The sequence below is a fragment of the Gasterosteus aculeatus genome, chromosome 1, assembly GCF_964276395.1.
Source record: "Gasterosteus aculeatus chromosome 1, fGasAcu3.hap1.1, whole genome shotgun sequence".
Lineage (NCBI taxonomy): Eukaryota > Metazoa > Chordata > Actinopteri > Perciformes > Gasterosteidae > Gasterosteus > Gasterosteus aculeatus.
The window spans coordinates 17007980-17026823 of NC_135688.1; the positions used below are offsets into that span (position 1 = coordinate 17007980).

Consider the following 18844-nt stretch of genomic DNA (forward strand, 5'->3'; position numbering starts at 1 on the left):
AATACAGATATTATAAATGTTGGAGATCAGTCCAGAACACAAAAAGGTGGGTGAGCAATTTGTCTTTTCTTACCTGGTTCTTCTTCATGAGCTGCTGTACTGCCTGCAGAGACGAGCCGTGCTCATGAGACATGGCCATTGGGAGGCGCTCCTGGACCCACAACTACAACCAAGACAACATGAAACATAGCAGTCAACACGCCACCATTTACCGCGGGAGAATCTGTGTCTCTAATTAGAACGTAGAGCTTTCCTAAAAATTTGGAATAGAAGAGGGATAAACATTAACATGCCATTCCCACACTAATATTTTAAGATAAGACGTTGAAGATGTGTGTGTTAGGGGGCCGGAGGTCAAACTCACAATCTCATCCTCCAGGTCTCGCCCGACTTGATGAACTTCCTTTGACGCCAGAAGGATGCGCCGCCTCTCTTTCAGCGGCTCGATCAGACGCACCATCCTGGCCTCCACAACGGCTTGGCGGCCCGCAACCGTCTCCTTGATCTGCGTCTGCTGCGGGATGGAAGCCACCTGCATCTGGAGCTGCCCCACCTCTTTATACCACGTCTCCATCTGGCTCTCCATGGTCTGAAGAGTAGGGTTGGGGAAGGAGGAAGGTGAGAGGACATGTTGTGGGAGCAGAATAAAGATGGGGTAAGTGGGATGAGAGGAATGTGACAGAACTGTAAACATGAGTTGGGTGTTGTTTTGACTCTCGGGTGACAGTGAATTGACTGGTATTATTTTTGTGTTAAGCACTTTTCTGCCTTACAGAGTTTGAATTTTTGTTAATTTTACCTTTTTTATTTGGTATATAATAAATAAAAAATGGTTTTGTTAAAAAAAATCAAGTGGAAAAGTGAGGTGATATGTACTTATTTTAGGAAGAAATAAATATTATACATTATTTTATATATATATTATATGTATAAATAATATTATTATCATTATATTATTGTCAGAGTATCATGCTAAATAGTTATTTATTTTATGTAATATAATGCAAGTAATTCAAAAGGAAGAAGGTACGACCCATTCCTATATCCTCAAAAAGGGGGTTATGACAGAAATAGTTTGGGAACCACTTTTCAAAAGACACAGAGGTTTCTGTTTATTTGTGTGTCTTCTAATCCTACATACATGTAGTTTTTTCAGCTGCTTGTTGACAGTGGTGAGGTCCTGTCCCTGGTCCACATAGGCCAGCTGACCCTCCAATTGGCCCAGTCTCTGGTCCAGGCTTTCGTAGCTCTGCACCAGCAGGTCCGCCTTGTTGGCCTCAAAGAGCTGGCGGGCTTTGGCCTGGGTGGTGCTCTCCAGGTCCTGCCAGCACTCCCTGATCTCCTCCAGCTTCCTCCGGACCCCGGTGCTGAGCTCCGGCTTCTCCTGGATCAGCTGCTGGCCCTCCTGCACGGATGGGATGAGAGAGAAAAAGTCAGGAGCTGAAAGACAGGATAGTAATGTTCCAGGCGTAAACCAAATCATTCGATTCCCAAACGGTAAAAAGCTTGTACTTGGATTGCTCACAATGTTTGAAATCTTGGAGTGAAAATATAGAAATGTTCTAACCTGAGCAATTATGTGACACACACACACACACACACACACACACACCTGACCAGTTATGATAATGAGCTTACAGTTTTTTAGCAGTTTTTAGCAGTTATGATAATGAGCTTACTACTACCAACCTTAATCGGTGAATCCGTGTCTCTAAAGAGGCCCTTGGGAGTTTTAACATAAACTCATCATCTTTAAGCATATATCAGTTTGTTCTTCATTACTTTTTATTCATGACTATGCAATTGTGTAGCAAATAATACACCAAAATTTAATCTGATCATTTGCTCTGAACAGCATGAGAATAAAGTTTCTATCAGGTGTGATGTCTAAACAGTGTATATTCCGATAAGCAGCGACACTGCTCAGTGTGTACAATCAAAAAACAAAATAATACACATACAATTTAGGAAACGTTTTCCTATTTGAGAATATTTTATCAGTTGACCACGTGACACCGAAAATAAGGCACTGAAATTAAAGCTACAGGGAAAATTTGCTTGATTCATGAAAAAATGATTTGGTGACAACTTGAACAACATTAATCATAAGTTATTTAGAAGTTGTTTTCAGCTTCTCAAATGGCAACATTTTATAATTCTTCATAAGGAGGCATACATCCAGAATCTGGCTCTCTCTTCTCTTTCAACAAATCCACAAACACAAATCTTATGTAGTGATAATTATGTGCAGACACCATGACACTGGGATGGGACGTGTGTGTGTGTGTGTGTGGGGGGGGGGGGGGGGGGGGGCGTCAGTGTGTGTGAGTGTGTGCGTGAAGAGATTAAACCGTGTCGTATTTAAATGCCTCATAAATAACCACACAGACCCCTTCCCCCTTTTCTCGCTCTCTCTTTTTCATATTTATGCCCCCTTTTGTGCCTCAACTTGTTCTGAACCCCCTTTATATACTCCCCCCCCACACACACACACCTACCCCCACACCCACACACTCCTTATGTAAACCTGCTCCCTCCTATTGGTTTGCCTCCCCCACACTGAATCAGCCATTCAATTGTTATTCCTCTTTGGCTGCCTGTGTGTTTGTAGGTGTGTGTGTGTGTGTGTGTGTGTGTGTGTGTGTGAGTGTGTGTGTGTGTGTGTGTGTGTGACAGAAAAAAGGAGTCACAGAAAACACGACACTAACAAAGAATAATTCAATGAATGAATAAATACACAGTTGCAATCAATACTTATTCCACCCGCATTGCACATTAGGTTCATTGGAAATATTTCTCTGCTGCAATAAACAAATTACACAAGAACACACGCCGGGGGCCAGATTTGATAATGTGATTTTTAACCATAACAATTACATGCAAACCATTTCCATTGTCAAAATGATCCAAATACAAGCGACTCAGGCAGGCGTGAACACAATGCTGCCTTTCATTCATATCTGGAGAGTCAGATAACGTTGAACCAACTATATGCAATACCTTACTCTTCCACAGAGTTGAAAAATATCTTTACCCCATGATCCTTTTAAACAGGAGTCATGCTGTATGTCAAAGGAGGAATTGCATTTAAAAGTTTTATGATTTATTCAACAGTGCTATCGTGCCATAAATAACTCATTTTAAGACCGAAGCGGCGGGACAAATGAAGCCTGAGCGCGTCTGGGCCCTGAAAACTAATATTACAGGGGTTTTTATCTAGATTCAACACAAAATAATACTTTGAATGACCACCACAGTCTCAACACGAACCCCCCATGACAAGCATCTTCAGCACCTAGTAGAGCACCCTTTGCTGTTAATACCTGACGCAAACGTATTTGCGTCAGGTATTTTGTAAGAATCTGCAGGTTTCACGTTATATACCTGCCGCTTGATTCACTCACGTTATGATTAAATCCACAGACACACAGAGCGGCACTGAGTTGAGTCAAGAGGTTTTGGCTAAAAAGCTCTTTCTGAGGAGATACAGATACATAACTGCATGTGGATGTTGTTTTTTGGTAAGTGACTTAGTATTTTTAAAACACCATATAAATTGAATCATTTTTACAACATGATAACATGATAATCTCCGTTATTTCAGTTATTAGTATTAAGTATATTCCAAAATATCTCACAAATGTGTTACTAAATGTAAGGCAAATTACCAGATATCCATATGTGGGAAGAATGTTTGTATTGCTTGAATGACGTGATAACCTGCTTGGTCAAGTGAAGAAAGAGGAGTAGCAATGGAAGAAGAAGCTGCAGACAACCCTGAGACGACTGTGGTACTGAAGCTTCTCACGGACGCACACACACACACACACACACACACACACACACACACACACACACACACACACACAGGGATTAAAAGCTGCACCGTCGACTACACTACACCACCCGTTGTCCTCTGACTCTCAACGCTGGAACGTTACGTCAGCCTTCGGTCCTCTGCGGCGGGTGGGCGGGCTGCGTGGGCTTCGAGCCGCTTCACCCACCAACTCAGAGCCGCTGCTCCGCCCTCGCAGACAGTCTGCGCTGCAGTTCAAAGAGGGCCGTGATGATGCTCTGCTGCTCAGCGGAGCCCCGTCGGGTAACTGGACCCAAAGCCGTGTGGACGGGAGGAATCCATGTGAGGAGTGGCAAGTTTGCTTTTGAAAGTTTAAAACAGGTGAAAATGTGCAAAAGATACAAATGCTGCTGTTGTCACTGTACAGCACCAGCTGTCAGCAGCGTCGTCCCCAAAATGCCCCCATCGCTGTGACGAGTGTGTGTGAATGGCACTTTGAGTGTTTGGAAGACTAGGATGCGCTACACACGCTCAAGTGGTCGAGGTGAAACAACCGCCAGGAATTACACATTGTACCTGTGAGTAAAAAAAGTAGTGCTCCACTAAATCCCTTGAGGAGCATTAATCAAAGATGAATTAGACAATTCAAACACAGAACAAAAGAAGAAAACGGGCAAAGTGAAGGAGGAAATGGAGCCGCTGGTGCTGATGGTACCAGACAGGCTGTCCTTATTTTGCTGTCCGGTCGGTATGTTACAGCAGACATCTGCTCCTGAGCGTCACCGCTCACACTCTGGTCAGAGTGTCCGTCACGCTCAGGACACTGCAGCGATTGTGTCAATGTTTACTCAGAGTGTGAAGAAGAAATCGGCTCGTCCGTGGACATGGGAAGTAATGTGCAACGATAGCTGTCCTTACAAAAACCTATACACTACGTCAAAGAAGCATGCTTACTCTAACTTATACTCCCTATATTTGAACAGTGTGCACTATTCTCTCAAAATGCAACTCCCAGGGGAAACAAGTGACAAGTGCTGTCAGATGTCAATCTGACAGCACTTGTATTGCATAATCCCAAAATCAAGCTTTTTTTTTTGCCCAATCAACGGCTTCAACCCAATCAATACGGATTACTGCATAGTATTTATCGTCTGTAACATTGTATGTATGTGGTATGGCTCTGGGAGACATGTACAGAAAAGATCTACTGCAAATAAAGCATCAATATGCCTTGTTGACACAAATAAAACCATAATGTTCCTACAAAATTATGCAGCATGAACTGAGTTTTTTTACGTTGCCCACCTGCACCTCCACACCACAATTTGTGAGACTCATCAGTGCTTCACTTCTCATGTTGTTACACCGGCACTGAAGTATGAAAAAAGGCCTCCAACGAGCAGCCTGAGTGGAGGTTGGCGAGATATGCACTTACTACTACACACACACACACACACACACACACGACACAGGAAGAGGACATATTTCCCAGAAGGGCCCATCTAACGCCGGGAGGAGAGCACTGTGAGAACCCGTCTTCCTGAAAGAAGTGCCTCTGTGCTGCTGTAAAAGCATCACTTTAACAGGCGAAGGACTGGACCCTTTTTTTGTCCCTCTCAGCTTCCCTTAGTGTGTTCTTTTTTTTTTCACTGAGAACCTTTCACAGGGCTCCAGGATTTTGGAGGTAAAGAACAAAAACTCTCACTGCACGGTACTCTCTGATATGAACTTAACGTGGAACATAATAAGAATGGAATCAGTCGCACAAATCATCATCTATGGTTTACCATTAAAACGCTAGTTCAAGCGCTAGTACTACCGCAGTCCTGAAATGTGGTCAAGGACGGTGTATCTAAATAAAACTTGAATGGATCGAAGGAAGATAAAAATACAACTCAGATCTCCATCTGAGTTAAATATTTTCCCTCAGTGAGAGTGCTGCCGTCATCGCTGCTCCACTGCACGCACACACACTTACACACACACGCGCGTGTGCAGCTTCCCTCATTCAAGCGCACACTTTCTCATATATTGCAGAGCAAGCACAAAAAGCACCAGGTCAAAGCTTAATGCACACAGGGCTTTTTGAAGGGAGGCACTAATGCGCATGCATAATTCAGGTTACGCCAACTCATTTATCAGAAAGATGACCAACGCCGTCTGAAACTCCGCAACATGACAAAACAGCCTCCACGGGCCGCAGGCACATGCTAGTGGGGCATCCGAACGATGACGGCAACAATGCCAAATGTCACGATGCTGACGTTTAGCGCGTAACATTTAAAATGTCTGAAAGCTCGCAGCTGTGTGTTAAATGAGGGCAACTAGATAAATACAATAAACAGATACATACACTAAAACAGATGTTTTTACGTTTCACAGCCTGTCCACCAAAAAGCTGTTCCCTATTTTGTGGCGCGATGCAGAGCGAGATCAAGGCCGCAGAGATTGTTATTCTTAATGAGGCCAATTCATTATCAAGCATAATGGGAGAGATGGCGTGAGTTTCGGGGCGCAATCGGGAAGAAAAAGCTCATTAGATTCATGCGAGCTACTGCGGCGGGAGGAAGCTGTGTTCGGTGTGTGCTCACACACTCTCCCACACGCTCACATTACACAAACAAACACAATCTGCTGCGACTGAGGCAAAATGTCCCGTTACAGCCGGCGAGCTTCTGTTTGCTCCAAATCATCACAGAGTGACGAGGCATATCTTCACCGGCAACACGTCTCCTGGAGACTGTGTGTTAGAGGTGGACGCGGTCCCCCAGGGGTCCGTGTAATGATGGTATGAAACCTCAAGCTCGCCGATTTCACCTTATATGTCTTAGATTACGAGTGTCGCTGTGTGTTTTTTTTGCAACCGATGAACAGACTTGACCATATTTGGAAAGCAGAGGAGGGATGCAGAGAAGCCTCTGGCAGCCACAGCAACCTGTCAATCACGGCAACCCCGCCCTAAAGCATGACCTACTTTATGATCCATATTACTTACTAAATAACCATAACTTACTAAATGAATGCTGAATTGCTGTGGGTCGCTGTGGGTCGTCGTGGCGCAGGGGGTAGAGCGGGTGCGCTGGGAACCGCAAGGTTGGTGGTTCAAGTCTGCCCCATGTCTCAAGTTGAAGTGTCCCTGAGCAAGACGCCTAACCCCTAATTGCTCCCCGGGCAAAATGTAAAAAAGCCATGGGTTTAAAGTGTAATGTAAGTCGCGTTGGCTAAATGACCTGTAATGCAATGTAATGAATTGAAGAATACTTAAAACTAGAGATTGAGACCATGAACTCAACTGTTAAAATGTTTACTGATGGAACAAATCAAGTGAGAGAAGTGATCATTTTCTCATAGACTTTTATACAATCCAACCTCTTTTTGCAACTAGAGGAGTCGCCCCCTCCTGGCCAGTCGAGAGAATATAAGTTTTAAGATGCTTCCGAATCGGTTTTACTGGGCAGGACAGGAGGTTGCTGACTGCTTATGGAGGCGAGCAGACCACCGTTACACTTATTTATAGCTCTGTGAATAGAAAAAAAGGACCATTATTGGTCATTTTGTTACAAATGTTTTCAGATAAATCATTTAATCTGATGTTTTCACGAATCATTTATCAATATGCTCATGATAGTTTCCTATTATAGACATGATCCACATATAATCATATATATTTATCATCCTCCAGCGTCGTCGATGAATCAATGCATTACACACTAAAAGCGCAAACCTCAGTTAATTAGATTCACTACATCAATTCTGTTGCAGGCTGAATCTAAGCACTCTAAAGCTATGCTCTCTCAGCCTGTGTCTTACATCACTTCCTGTTAAAAGGATGTTTCCTCTCCCCTTGTTAAAGGGAAAGTGAATTCAGATTGAGACGTAGAGAAGGGGAGGGAAAGAGGAACGACCGTCACACACGAGCAGCACGAAGAAAGGTTGATAGACAAGGAGATGGGAACTGAACTGAATTGTTGCTCGGCAAAACAGAGCAAGCACAGGAAGGGAAGACGAGTCGCTCCAAGAGCTTTATGTCACAACAGGGACTGACACAGCAGATTATTGCATCATTATCAGACAAACGGACATCCCTCTGCCGGGGTCTCCCCCTACGACACAGCGAAGGGACATTTTTTGCCTAGAATAATGCACGTAGATGCAAAGGTTTTTAGACACAGAACTCCTGCAGAAAAAGCCTTTCAAGATGGCAGTGTTATCTTTTATGGGGAGTTCTGAAGGAATAACAGTTTGTTCCACATGAAAAATAGAAACCATTTTCCAGGACAACTCAAGATTTCTACATAAGCAATTTTACATGTGTTTTTGGACACTAGCCTCTTTTTTGGCCTCTGCGACGAAAATGGCACACCCATGACAAAATGTGTAGTAACTCTGTAACTACTTTGTCTATTTGTACAATTGATGTTTGTGTAAGTGCTATAATGTGTAAAAATAAGTTTATATGTCACTGTTGAATAAACTTTGCAACTTTCCAGGTTTCAAGTACATGAGGACAGGAGATACACACACGTTAACCTAAAAAATAGACAATGTGCTTCACAGCTCCTACTTGAAATAGACTTTCGGGGGATACAAGCAGAGAACCAGAAAACAAGAGCGTTTGGACCTGGAAGTACTAAGTACCAGTGAACAGTACCACCATCAGTTCTAACATAAAACTAATGCTGTGTTATGTTGCGCTTGTGCATAAAGCTCTTTATCGCTAGTGCAACGACATCGGGACAAATCCTTTGAATGTTTTCTAATGAGAAAAAAAAGGTTTGGGTTGCTAAGCAACGGACATGTAGTCGGCTTCTGGGGTGAAGTTGGAGGCCACGATTGACTTCAGAAGCAAAATCACAGCCTGTCTGCCAAGCGCGAGATGGCCTGGTGTGACTCCAGTCTGCCAGAGAGGAGCACGAGATGGGTCCAGCAGAGCGCCACGCACACCAACACACCATGATATCCATTATACCTGACAATATTTCTGCGTTTTTATTGTTTAGGATTATCTTTCGTCTTCAAACAGGTCATTTAAATAACGGCCTTTGGTGTTCTGTTCAATAATCAATTGTGTGATGAATTAATAATTCACTTTTTTCCACACATCAACAGTCAGTCCTCACGACTACACACAATGTGTCCTCACCACAAATCCCTTAATTCCACTTGGAAAAATAAATAAAACAGTGATGAGGCTGTCAGTGTCTTCACTCTTCATCTTCACCAGCACTTCTGCATCAGTCTTAAGTGTGAGATGATCATGAATATGTTGTATGAAGTGTTATAGGACATCCTGCAGTGCGATCTTCACACCTTTCATTTTGCCGAAAGACTGGTTGGACTTCATATAATATAAGAGAAATCCTAAAATAAAGGAGAGCAGTTTCAGATTTCAGGGTTGTTTGAGTAGTATATGAGCTGAAAATAGTTGAGTAGGATTTTATAGTTTTTTTTGGTTTTTACTGTAAAAAAAAAAGATCATATTTCATCTAAAGATGAAAACAAAGAAAATCAAGCAATATTCTGATACCAGGTATTTAAAAAAACAGAGCGATGGTTTCGGAGGTCCAGGTCCACAAATCTCTCACAAATAATGCATTTATACCGGTTTTAAAATGAATTTGACTTAAACATCTTCAGAAATTTACCACACATTTGCATTGGAAGCTGGTTGCTATCATTGGCTCGCCTCTGTCTGTGTCCCTCTCTGTTCAAGTGGGTTTTTTCCCGGAACTCAAATCTGCCCTCAGATCAGCACATGACCCACGAATCTATGATGGAAAACAGCTCGCCGCTCTCAGGCCCTGCAGCACCGCTCTCTCAACATCATATACAGTACATGTATTGTGGCAGCCAGGAGGAGGGGCCGAGCCAAGACGGTGGATCAGGTTATTACCCAGTGCAGGGGCTGCAACCGGAGGGCAACTGGCATTGGGAACACCTGCAGCCAATCAACCCAATTAGGAGGTGACTAATGGCGCCTTTCCACCGAGTGGTATGGTACAGTACGGGTCGGGTCTGTTAACCATGATTTGGCGAGCGTTTCCACCGCCAACAGTACCCTTACTTGATAGGCGTGGTGTATTCCAAAAAGCGTGGTATATGACGGAAAGTAGATTGGCGTAATTCGATCGCGCGAAAACTGAAAGCTAACCGCAAACTACAATGGAGGATCCTGTTCTTGCTTCTCGATATGTGGCTGTTTGTCACAAGGAGACAACAATCTTTGTTTGAGTAAAGGCTACATGCTGCAAGGGAAAACACAGCGGAAAAATACAGGCGAATTCGGGAAGTTTTAAGGAGCTGGGACGAGATAGACAACCGCGTGAGTCAAGACAAGGCCAAGACCAACACGACGGCGCAAGAGGGTAAGCTTGAGCTAAGCTATCTTTTTCATGTCATGTATTAATGTATTTTGTCTTATGTGCTAACTATATTCTTATAAATGAAATAATCCTAAACTAAAAAATAAGTACAATATGCCCTGCCTGTGAAACCAGATGTTAACTGTAAACTACAGTCTGTTCATTATTTACGCACTATGAAGGTTACTTATTAAGATTATTAAACTCTCACATGAATGTGTTGATTCCTATATTATTTCAAGTGCAATAATAGTTATGGTTAATGATTGATTATTTTGAGAAAATACTTATATCTTTAAGCTAGTTTTTCTTTGTGCTTTAATGACACCAACGTTCCCTCTCTGGTGCAGTATATTAGATATTTTAACAAATTTATATATTCTTTCGTGTCCAAGGGTAACACTTACAATGTTTATAATATTTTATGTATTTTTTCATCTGGCGTATGATAGTTGCCCTAATAATTAAATGACTTGAACACACCCACCATCACTGTGACAGTGTTTTAACCTTAAAATTGCTTTGTGTTTTCTAGATAATAAATCTGTTGCAAAATCAGCGCCGCAGACCAACCATTTGGACTTTCAGCCGCTCAAATGACTGGTGGGATGTGATCGTTCCAGGATTCACACACACACACACAGTGGGTGCACAACTTCAGGCTGTCTGAAGAAACATTCCAGCTGGAATTATCCCCCTTTCACACCTCTCCTCTGTTTTTCCCCAGGACGAGTCATTGAGGGCCTGAGACTCCGACCGGGAGGAATTTTGTGTTGTTTTTGACCTCCGCCCCTTCCCAGAAGTTATCAATTTAAAGGATCTTTCTTTTGTTATCTGAAGAGTGTGTCTGTTCCTGGAATCTCGCCTCCACATCCCCTGGTCTGCCACAGTATATGTATATCCTTGAGCATCAGTCTGCCCATTTTTTTCTCACATCATATCCCCACGTTATTAACATGCACACACAGACAAAGTTTCACTTGGCCCTCTATGGAAGAAGAAACGGCAACAGGAACTGCAGTTAAAAACGATGAGCAGATTACAGGGCAGTAGTGGGTGAATCTGTTATATATTATATAACTAACCAGCTGATTGAATAAGGACAGAAAGATGATGTAATACCTGAAGCTCACTTGTTTCTTTCAAGCCTTTCCTTTCTGACTGTACGACAACATTTTAATTGTTCCTCCTCATCATCTTGGAGTGGTATTTGGTGATTGTCCCTAGAGACACACGCATTTCATGGCCCTAGCAACATCCATGAGCTAGCCATAGCAAGCGCTATCGCCAGTATAACCATGACTTGTACAATTAAAGTTAAAAACTATTAAAGTACTAGTACTACCTAACAGTCCTAACTATGCCATACCTGCTACTTTATCCAAAAATAAATAAATAAATATTTAGTCGCAATTTTCTTGAGCTCAGAGGTGTGTATTCAAACAGTTTTTCTTGGTCAGAGCAACAGTTAAAAAAAGCCTAAAGAAAACAACACACTAAATTTTTTGACAAATCTCTGACATTGACATTCTTTCTTCAGAGCAGATGCAGCGTACAGATTTGTTTCCATCCCACATTCAAGAGTGTGATCATCAACAACAGTCTGCATTGGTTCATCATCATCAGAACGTCCTCAGCAGCCACTCCGGTTTCTAGTTCTGAGTACCCGAAGACACGTATGTAGCACAGCACCACAGCTCCAAACTAATGTTACACATCCAGACTCACGTCACGGCTGTCTGTCCAGCAGCGTGAACGTGACACCCCGGAGTCGCCCACGAGGCTAACCCGATTAGATCGCCGCCAAATCCAGCTGAGCACGAGAGCAGGATGTATATGAATCTCCTTAAAGTGTTACGGATCTCATTGGGACACTTGTGAAGGTTACATCGCCCCTCCCTCTCTATTTAAAGCTCCTCTCTGCCTTTCCGGCTTTGCTACTCTTTAATTAAGAGTTTAGAGCTTAGGACTTTAGTAAAAAAGTTCAAAATGTAATTTCACATTGGTTCATGAAAGGCTATGCAGCTTCGATGTCTGAAGGGAGGGATAGGAGGCAAAATGTCTCTTCAATATGCTAAATATAAATGACACATTTCGATGACCAAACAGCTGATTTTCATCCCCGCCATCGCAACTACCGAAATATTTCATCAACATTGCTCTCTCTGCTAACAATTAGCACAGTAAGCTAGTTAACTGCTTCAACTGTAGACTCTTTGGAAGAAATGTCTCATGCCCTCGTGAACAAAGACAAAATAATCTACTCTTGATGAGTCTTTAATTGTTTTGTCTGTGTCACCACGGCGCCGGGTGTCCAGCACTTTGTTACGTGACTGCTGAATGCAACACGTGAGGCAATATAGGCGACAAAGCAACATACTGTGAGAGGAGCACAGATCATGACATTGTCCGCTGCTTATCCTCAAAAGAACTGAAAACAAATACTAACAAACATTAGGCCACATGGCAAAGAGGCGTTATATCCGGTTCCAAGAGCCAAAGCGCATGAAGCTCACTTGACGGCAAAAAAACCTTTTGGGGAAGAATCAACGGGACTCACCTTTTCAATTTTATCCAGCCATTCCTTGTTCTGGGCCAACTCGGCCATGAAGGCCTGGTGCTTCAGCCATTTCTTATGAAGCTTCTGGGTCTCGTCTCGGCTGCTGTCCTTCGCCATCAGCATCTTTTCACACACCCAGTCCCCCAGCTGGACGAGAGAGAATAAAAGAGAGGGAGAGAGGGCTCTCAATACTGGATGAACATACACACTATAAATAACTGATTGTTTTGGAAAGATTCTGATGCACCAAAACGTTCTCACACACTAATAAGTCCGTGATGAAATTAAGTCTGTTTTAAGAGAGAATCATACTGTAAGCTCGGCTGCATAACACACAAACACACTTACACAACATTATCATAATATGCATTTCAATTAGGTTCTTTAATATGTAAAAGATAAACTGGGCAAAGTGTATTGTGGATAAACATGCCAGCCAAGCAAACAGCGTGAAACACAAGGTCAAACACACACACGTGAATATTTAATGATGCCCAGCAGACACATGAAGGCAGACACACGTGTACCAACAAACATGGCGGCGAGACTTCACATGAACACACGGAAACCAGATCCACAGCGTCTGCGCACACGCCTGCACAGTAAACAGCCCCTCCCACACACACACACCCACACACACACACAAGCTGTCCATCACAGAGTCAAATCTGCCCAAACGCACGGTGAGTTCACCTCACGCCTGCCCTGAACGCAGCGCCGGAAATATTCAGGTCAGCATCGGCAGCCTCTCCGTCCCCTTCGCACCTGCGTGCAACTCAACCACCTGCCCCCCCGCCCTCCCGTCCGGTCCTCTCTCCAAACCCAGCCGTGCAGCGCTTAACCTGAACAAGTCAGAGTTGGTGTCCACATCCTCGCCGGTCCGCCGCCACACACATGCACAGACGCTCTTCACCCGCAGAGGCAGATGGAGAGAGAGAGAGAGAGAAGGAGAATGAGGACAGGAAGGAGAGCTGTAGTGGGGGAGTAGGAGGGAGGAAGGAGCCCTATGAACAGCTGAGCACGAGACGGCCGTGCAAAAAGGTGCGCGGAGAAGAAAATGCCAAGCGGGGCGGTAAATAACAACAACAATAGTGGAGGAGACACACTAGAGCATTCAAACAGCGGCTGTGCTCCCCCCTCTGCTATGTTATTGAGGATGTGCTTCGCTCAACGAGGGGAGACAGAGAGAGAGAGAGGAGGGTGGGGGTGGACCGATGACGAGTGAGAGGGTAAGAACTAGGAGGACTGATAGGAAAGAAGAAAAAAAAAATCCTCCCCCAACACAATAAAATGGCAGGCAGCCGAGGCAGTGCATGGGCGCCCCTCCCCTTCCTCACACCTCCAACGGGCTGCTTGGAGGAGAGGTGGGATGGAGGAGAAAGAGAAGAAAGGGAGGAGCACAGTAGTGTGATTTGGTATGTATTTGGTGGGGCGGGGGGGCAGGAGAGGAAGGCAGCGCCCCCCAGGGCTCACTGATCACGGGTAATGATGCCGAGCTGAATGGAGGGGTCAAAGCAGGAGGATAGAAAAGTGTAGAGTGAAAGAGAGACTGAAAATCACAGAGGACTGCTTTTGGGACAGAAATACACCGCGAACGGCCGAGCTCGCGACTACTCTACAGCTGCTTTTGTGTTCTCCTCCACCGCCCTCCACCCCTCTCTTCCTGTCTCTGCAGCAGTCCCAGGCAGCTGTACTCTCCGACTTGATCGCCTGACTCTACTGCAGTGGTAAAGCAGAGAAAGAAAGAGAGAGAGAGGGAGATGGACGGGTAGGAAATGGTCGAACAATTTATCTTGAATAACGTGTTTGTCGCTTGATGGAAAAACTGCTCTTTTCCATAGAAGGCAGGTGGGGAGGGACGACTGTCCAACACCCCCTCTGTTTGGCTTCCGCTTTCTGCCGGCTAACGTGATTAAAGACGCCTGACACGTTCACACACACGCACACACGTGTGTGCGCCTGATTATGCATGAAAACACAGGTTCCCTCTCACGCACATACGGGTCTGCAGGGGTCGTTGAGGGTCACCGTCTCAAGGAGACTGAACTGAATTGATGAGGGAAGAGGAGGAGGACTGTGGGGAGGAGTTAGCACTGTACGAATGGGGATGAATGAGGTGGGGAGGGATGGAGAAGTTTGTCTGACATTGTGGGGGGAAGAAGCGGACAGAAGAGAAAAGGGGAGGGGAGGGGAGGGGAGGAGAGTGGGGGGTAGAGTGGAAGATTGGACTCCACCACCTGTGTGTATTTGAGCTGCCCGGGCCGTCTCAGATTTTGTTGGATGACAATAATTTACAGATGCTCGTCTGCATCTGGATGAAACTGATATGACGTGTGGCATTTTAACAACTTGACCCTTTGAGGTCAATAAAAAATAAGAATCACCTACAGAGCTACTACAGCCCTACCATTTCCTTCATGTATGTAAGTGTTATATATGTAAAAATGCGTGACTCTAATAAATATATAATAATAATAATAATAGTATGCAAAATAGCTGAATATTTGCAGAAAAACAAAAGGTTTGGGTTACGTGAAGTACACAGTTTTCAAGGTATTCCTTGAAACAGTCAGCGGTGCAGACTACGTAGAGACACACTGCACCCTTTGGGCAAACACCTTGCTCTTTTCGTGAAACAGACCGGGAGTTGAAGCCGGGTGAAAAGCTAAAGGATGATATTTCTCTGAGTTTACCTCTTCACTACCCTTTAGTCCTGAATCAATTAGAACTCCCGGTCGCCAACCAGTTGAGTTGCTCTTTAATTGTAGTTCTCCAAAATGTCTTCACTTACCCCGATTAGCATATACATTAATCAGAAATATTTATAACTCTGTCTGTACCAAAAAATAAGAAAAAAACTCCTTAGTCCAAAATACATGACGTGACTGTCTTCCCTCATTCACCCAGTCACCACTGGAATACTTTGCTTTTCTGACCCCCACCGAAAAGACACAAGGGTGTACAAACGAACCACGACTCTTCTGCGTGAAACAAACTTTAAAGACCAAAGAATATAAACTGCTGATGTCTCTGGCAGGGGGGTCAAACTCAGGGCCCCACGGGACGGGATCAAAGTGGACAGTGTGTGGCCCCTTATCTGAAACGAGTTTGACACGCCTAGTCTACGGTCTACAACAACTAAGACATCCGATGGTTTGATGCTCGGACTAAACGTGTTGGCGAGTGAGTATAAAGCAGCGGTGGCCAGAGAAATGAAACATGAGGAGGCAGCACGGAGAAAGCAGAAGAACACACCCTGGCAGCTGAGAGCTCGGGTTCCTTCAGACTGACGCAGTGTTACTCGCCCACTGTTGGCCACACACACACAGCTGAGGGAAGTCTCCTCATGCATACTGTATTTGTACAGACACGCATACCACAAAGCAGCAGACAGATAGATAGATGTATGGCATGCACACACACAGGCACACACACACCTAAACACGTACACACACTGGGATACACTCTCCTCTTGAATTAGTGATAAGGAAATGTGCTGCTGAATTATTCAGCCGAGCCAAAGAGAGAAAGTTGCTGAAACTAAACAAGGTTTTGGCCCAGAAAGAAGAAGCCTGTGACTCTGCAAGGTGAGAGAGCAAAATACAACGGGACACGCAGGCTATGTGAGGACCACGTCAATGGAAGATTCCAACCAGAAGAGTATAAACACTCATTATCAGATGTAAAGATTCAGATCCTCATTTGACAACAAACTGCTAAAAGACTAGTGTTAACACCACAAACTATACACAGGCCATTTGGAACTTTTTAGAACGTGTCATTATGACACTGATATCAAAAAGTATTAGAACCAGGTTTGAGGAAGAAAAAAAACATACTGTTTCATTTTATTTTTCATTTGGAGAATGAATCCAAAATGTCAAGAATAACGTCTAAATTCTGAGAATAAAATCGAAATACCATATAAAGAAAAAAGGCAAAATGTTGACACCAGATTTTTGAGAATAAATCACACACCCAGTGGCGCTGTGTCTATTTTATTCTTGACATTTTGACTTAATTCTAATCCCCTTTCTCCGTTCTTTGCACAGTCAGTTCCGAAAAATGAAAGATTTGTCAAATTGTATTGTTTAAATTTCTACTTAAAAACGTAGGACTGTTCATTCTAAACACATATATTTAGCTACATTTGCCTAAATTCTGAGACACTACGAATTTAAAACAATTTCCTGCCTGTGAGTTCCACCAGTACAACCAGTCCATTGGCCTCCTACCTCGTGGCAGTCCTGAAGAAACCTCTGAAGTTCCCACTGGTCGTTCAGCTTTTCCAGCCACTGGTGGGCCAGCTCTCTGTTCTGGTTTCCCCTGAAGGAGGGAGTGACGGTAAATTCAGCTCCAAGTCTCATCAATAACAACAAGCGGAAACAACTCTAACATATCTAGGCAATGCTGTGTATCTATCTTTGTTTACCTTTTAACAATCTGAACTCACTGTCTGATCGTCATCTGACTTTGTAGCAAACAGCATCATCAGCAACATCAAAACCGATCAAAAATATCACTTTCAGTGATGTAATAATCGGAAATGCAAATTGAACACATTAAAATAACTACGTTGCTCTGTGCTTATTTATTTGTCCCCATGGGAGAAGAATGAATGTCCAACGAAATAATTCATGTAAACTAAATCTTAGAACCATATGGCTCTTCACATTGCTTTTGTTGGACACATACAAACACACAGCCCCGCCACCCCCCCCCCCCCCCCCCCCCCCCGCCACCACCGCGGCTATCACACAGATTTCATGGTCACGTGTCTCTTGTGGTGGACGAAACAGACTTCTCTTCTCTCTGTGCTCGGGTTCGTTTGTACTTGAGGGTCTTTTTTTGTACTTTTGTTGTATTGTGACATCAGACAGCTGCTTGCTTCTTTGTGCTTTAAAATCAGCTTAAGTGTGTGAAGCTGCAGTTATAACTTGGATCAGCACAAGCATGAAGAAAGCTGAAACATTGGCGTCATTAAATGTTAAATTAAGTTGTATATGTTTCGTAAGAAGATTTTCTCTGATATCTAATAACTGTATATTTATTTTTTTAAGTGGGCTTTAAGTCCATTTTCCTTTATTGGAAAGCATATATTTGTTCTGTCATAATGTCTACATGCTCACACTTAGTGAACATCCTCAATCAGTTGTGACATAGAGACAATCTATAATATAGCATGAACTGAATTGTAAATGTGAAACGTTTTGCAGCTCTTTTGACAGCTGTCAATGACACCACATTTAACAGATATTATTTCCTCCTTCAGATCTTAGGCCTTAAATCAGTGTAATACAACAACTGATGGCTTCATAAAGCTTTCTGTGCTAGCATGTGGTACCTGTTGGCGAGCGTGTCGATGCGTTCCTTGATGCGGTCGGAGTAGATGTTGCTCTGGCTGATCAGACTCTCCCCGGCCTCGATCACCGCTTTGATTCTGTGCAGGTTCAGCTCCATGGTGGTGGTGAAGTCTTTGTGTTTCTTGATGGCGGCCTCCACCGTTTCCACTGTGGTGGGAAGCTCCACGTGAGCAAGCGCCGACTCCTGGGAAACAGTAAGGTGGTTTCCTGGTTTAGTCGGTAAGTGAAGATATAAAAACAAATCTGAAGAGCATAGAATGGAAATGGATCGGGGTGCTAAATGTCTGATTATACAAAGAATTGCTTAGTTTCTCCTTATCAATCATGATACATGGCCTATTTTGGGTTAAATATAGGTCTATAAACAATACCAAATTATTTAATTGACATTTGCAAAAAAAAAACTCAAAATGTATATATACACATATTTTCCAGCTGGTGAAATATCCTAAAAGCTTAATAACGACAACATAAGGCTTCTGTTTTAAAATGAAAGAAAACAGAGAATAAGACTGTGGCATAATCCTCTAAATATAGCCACACTGTACAAACACACACATACACAAACAGCGCTGTCTATTATAATAAAAGCTCAGTTCCTGTCACATGAATCTCATCACTACTTTTCCATATAAAGCTAAAATAAATCAGTCGAGGCTAGGCAAGACACAAACTACCCCATTTGACCATGTAAATTGCTAGTGTTTTTTTGCTCTCATATATTAGACTGAATAAGGAATTATCCAGTCAATTAAATAACCGT

At 43.4% G+C, this 18844-nt stretch overlaps 1 protein-coding gene across 4 annotated transcripts in view; it reads right to left on the bottom strand.

The window, feature by feature from the left end:
* Window positions 1–18844, bottom strand: part of sptbn4b (spectrin, beta, non-erythrocytic 4b) — a 61592-nt gene that overhangs the window by 14869 nt on the left and 27879 nt on the right. For all 4 annotated transcript variants that reach the window (XR_013468591.1, XM_078108013.1, XM_078107969.1 and 1 more), the window contains exons 23-28: window positions 18063–18265; window positions 16954–17044; window positions 12719–12865; window positions 1142–1405; window positions 365–589; window positions 74–163 (exon numbers count right to left, since the gene is read on the bottom strand). Coding sequence is in view for 3 of the 4 variants with exons in the window: in XM_078108013.1 (XP_077964139.1) it covers window positions 74–163; window positions 365–589; window positions 1142–1405; window positions 12719–12865; window positions 16954–17044; window positions 18063–18265 (1020 nt within the window). In the remaining variant the exon portion in view is untranslated. The remainder of the gene's footprint in view (window positions 1–73; window positions 164–364; window positions 590–1141; window positions 1406–12718; window positions 12866–16953; window positions 17045–18062; window positions 18266–18844) is intronic.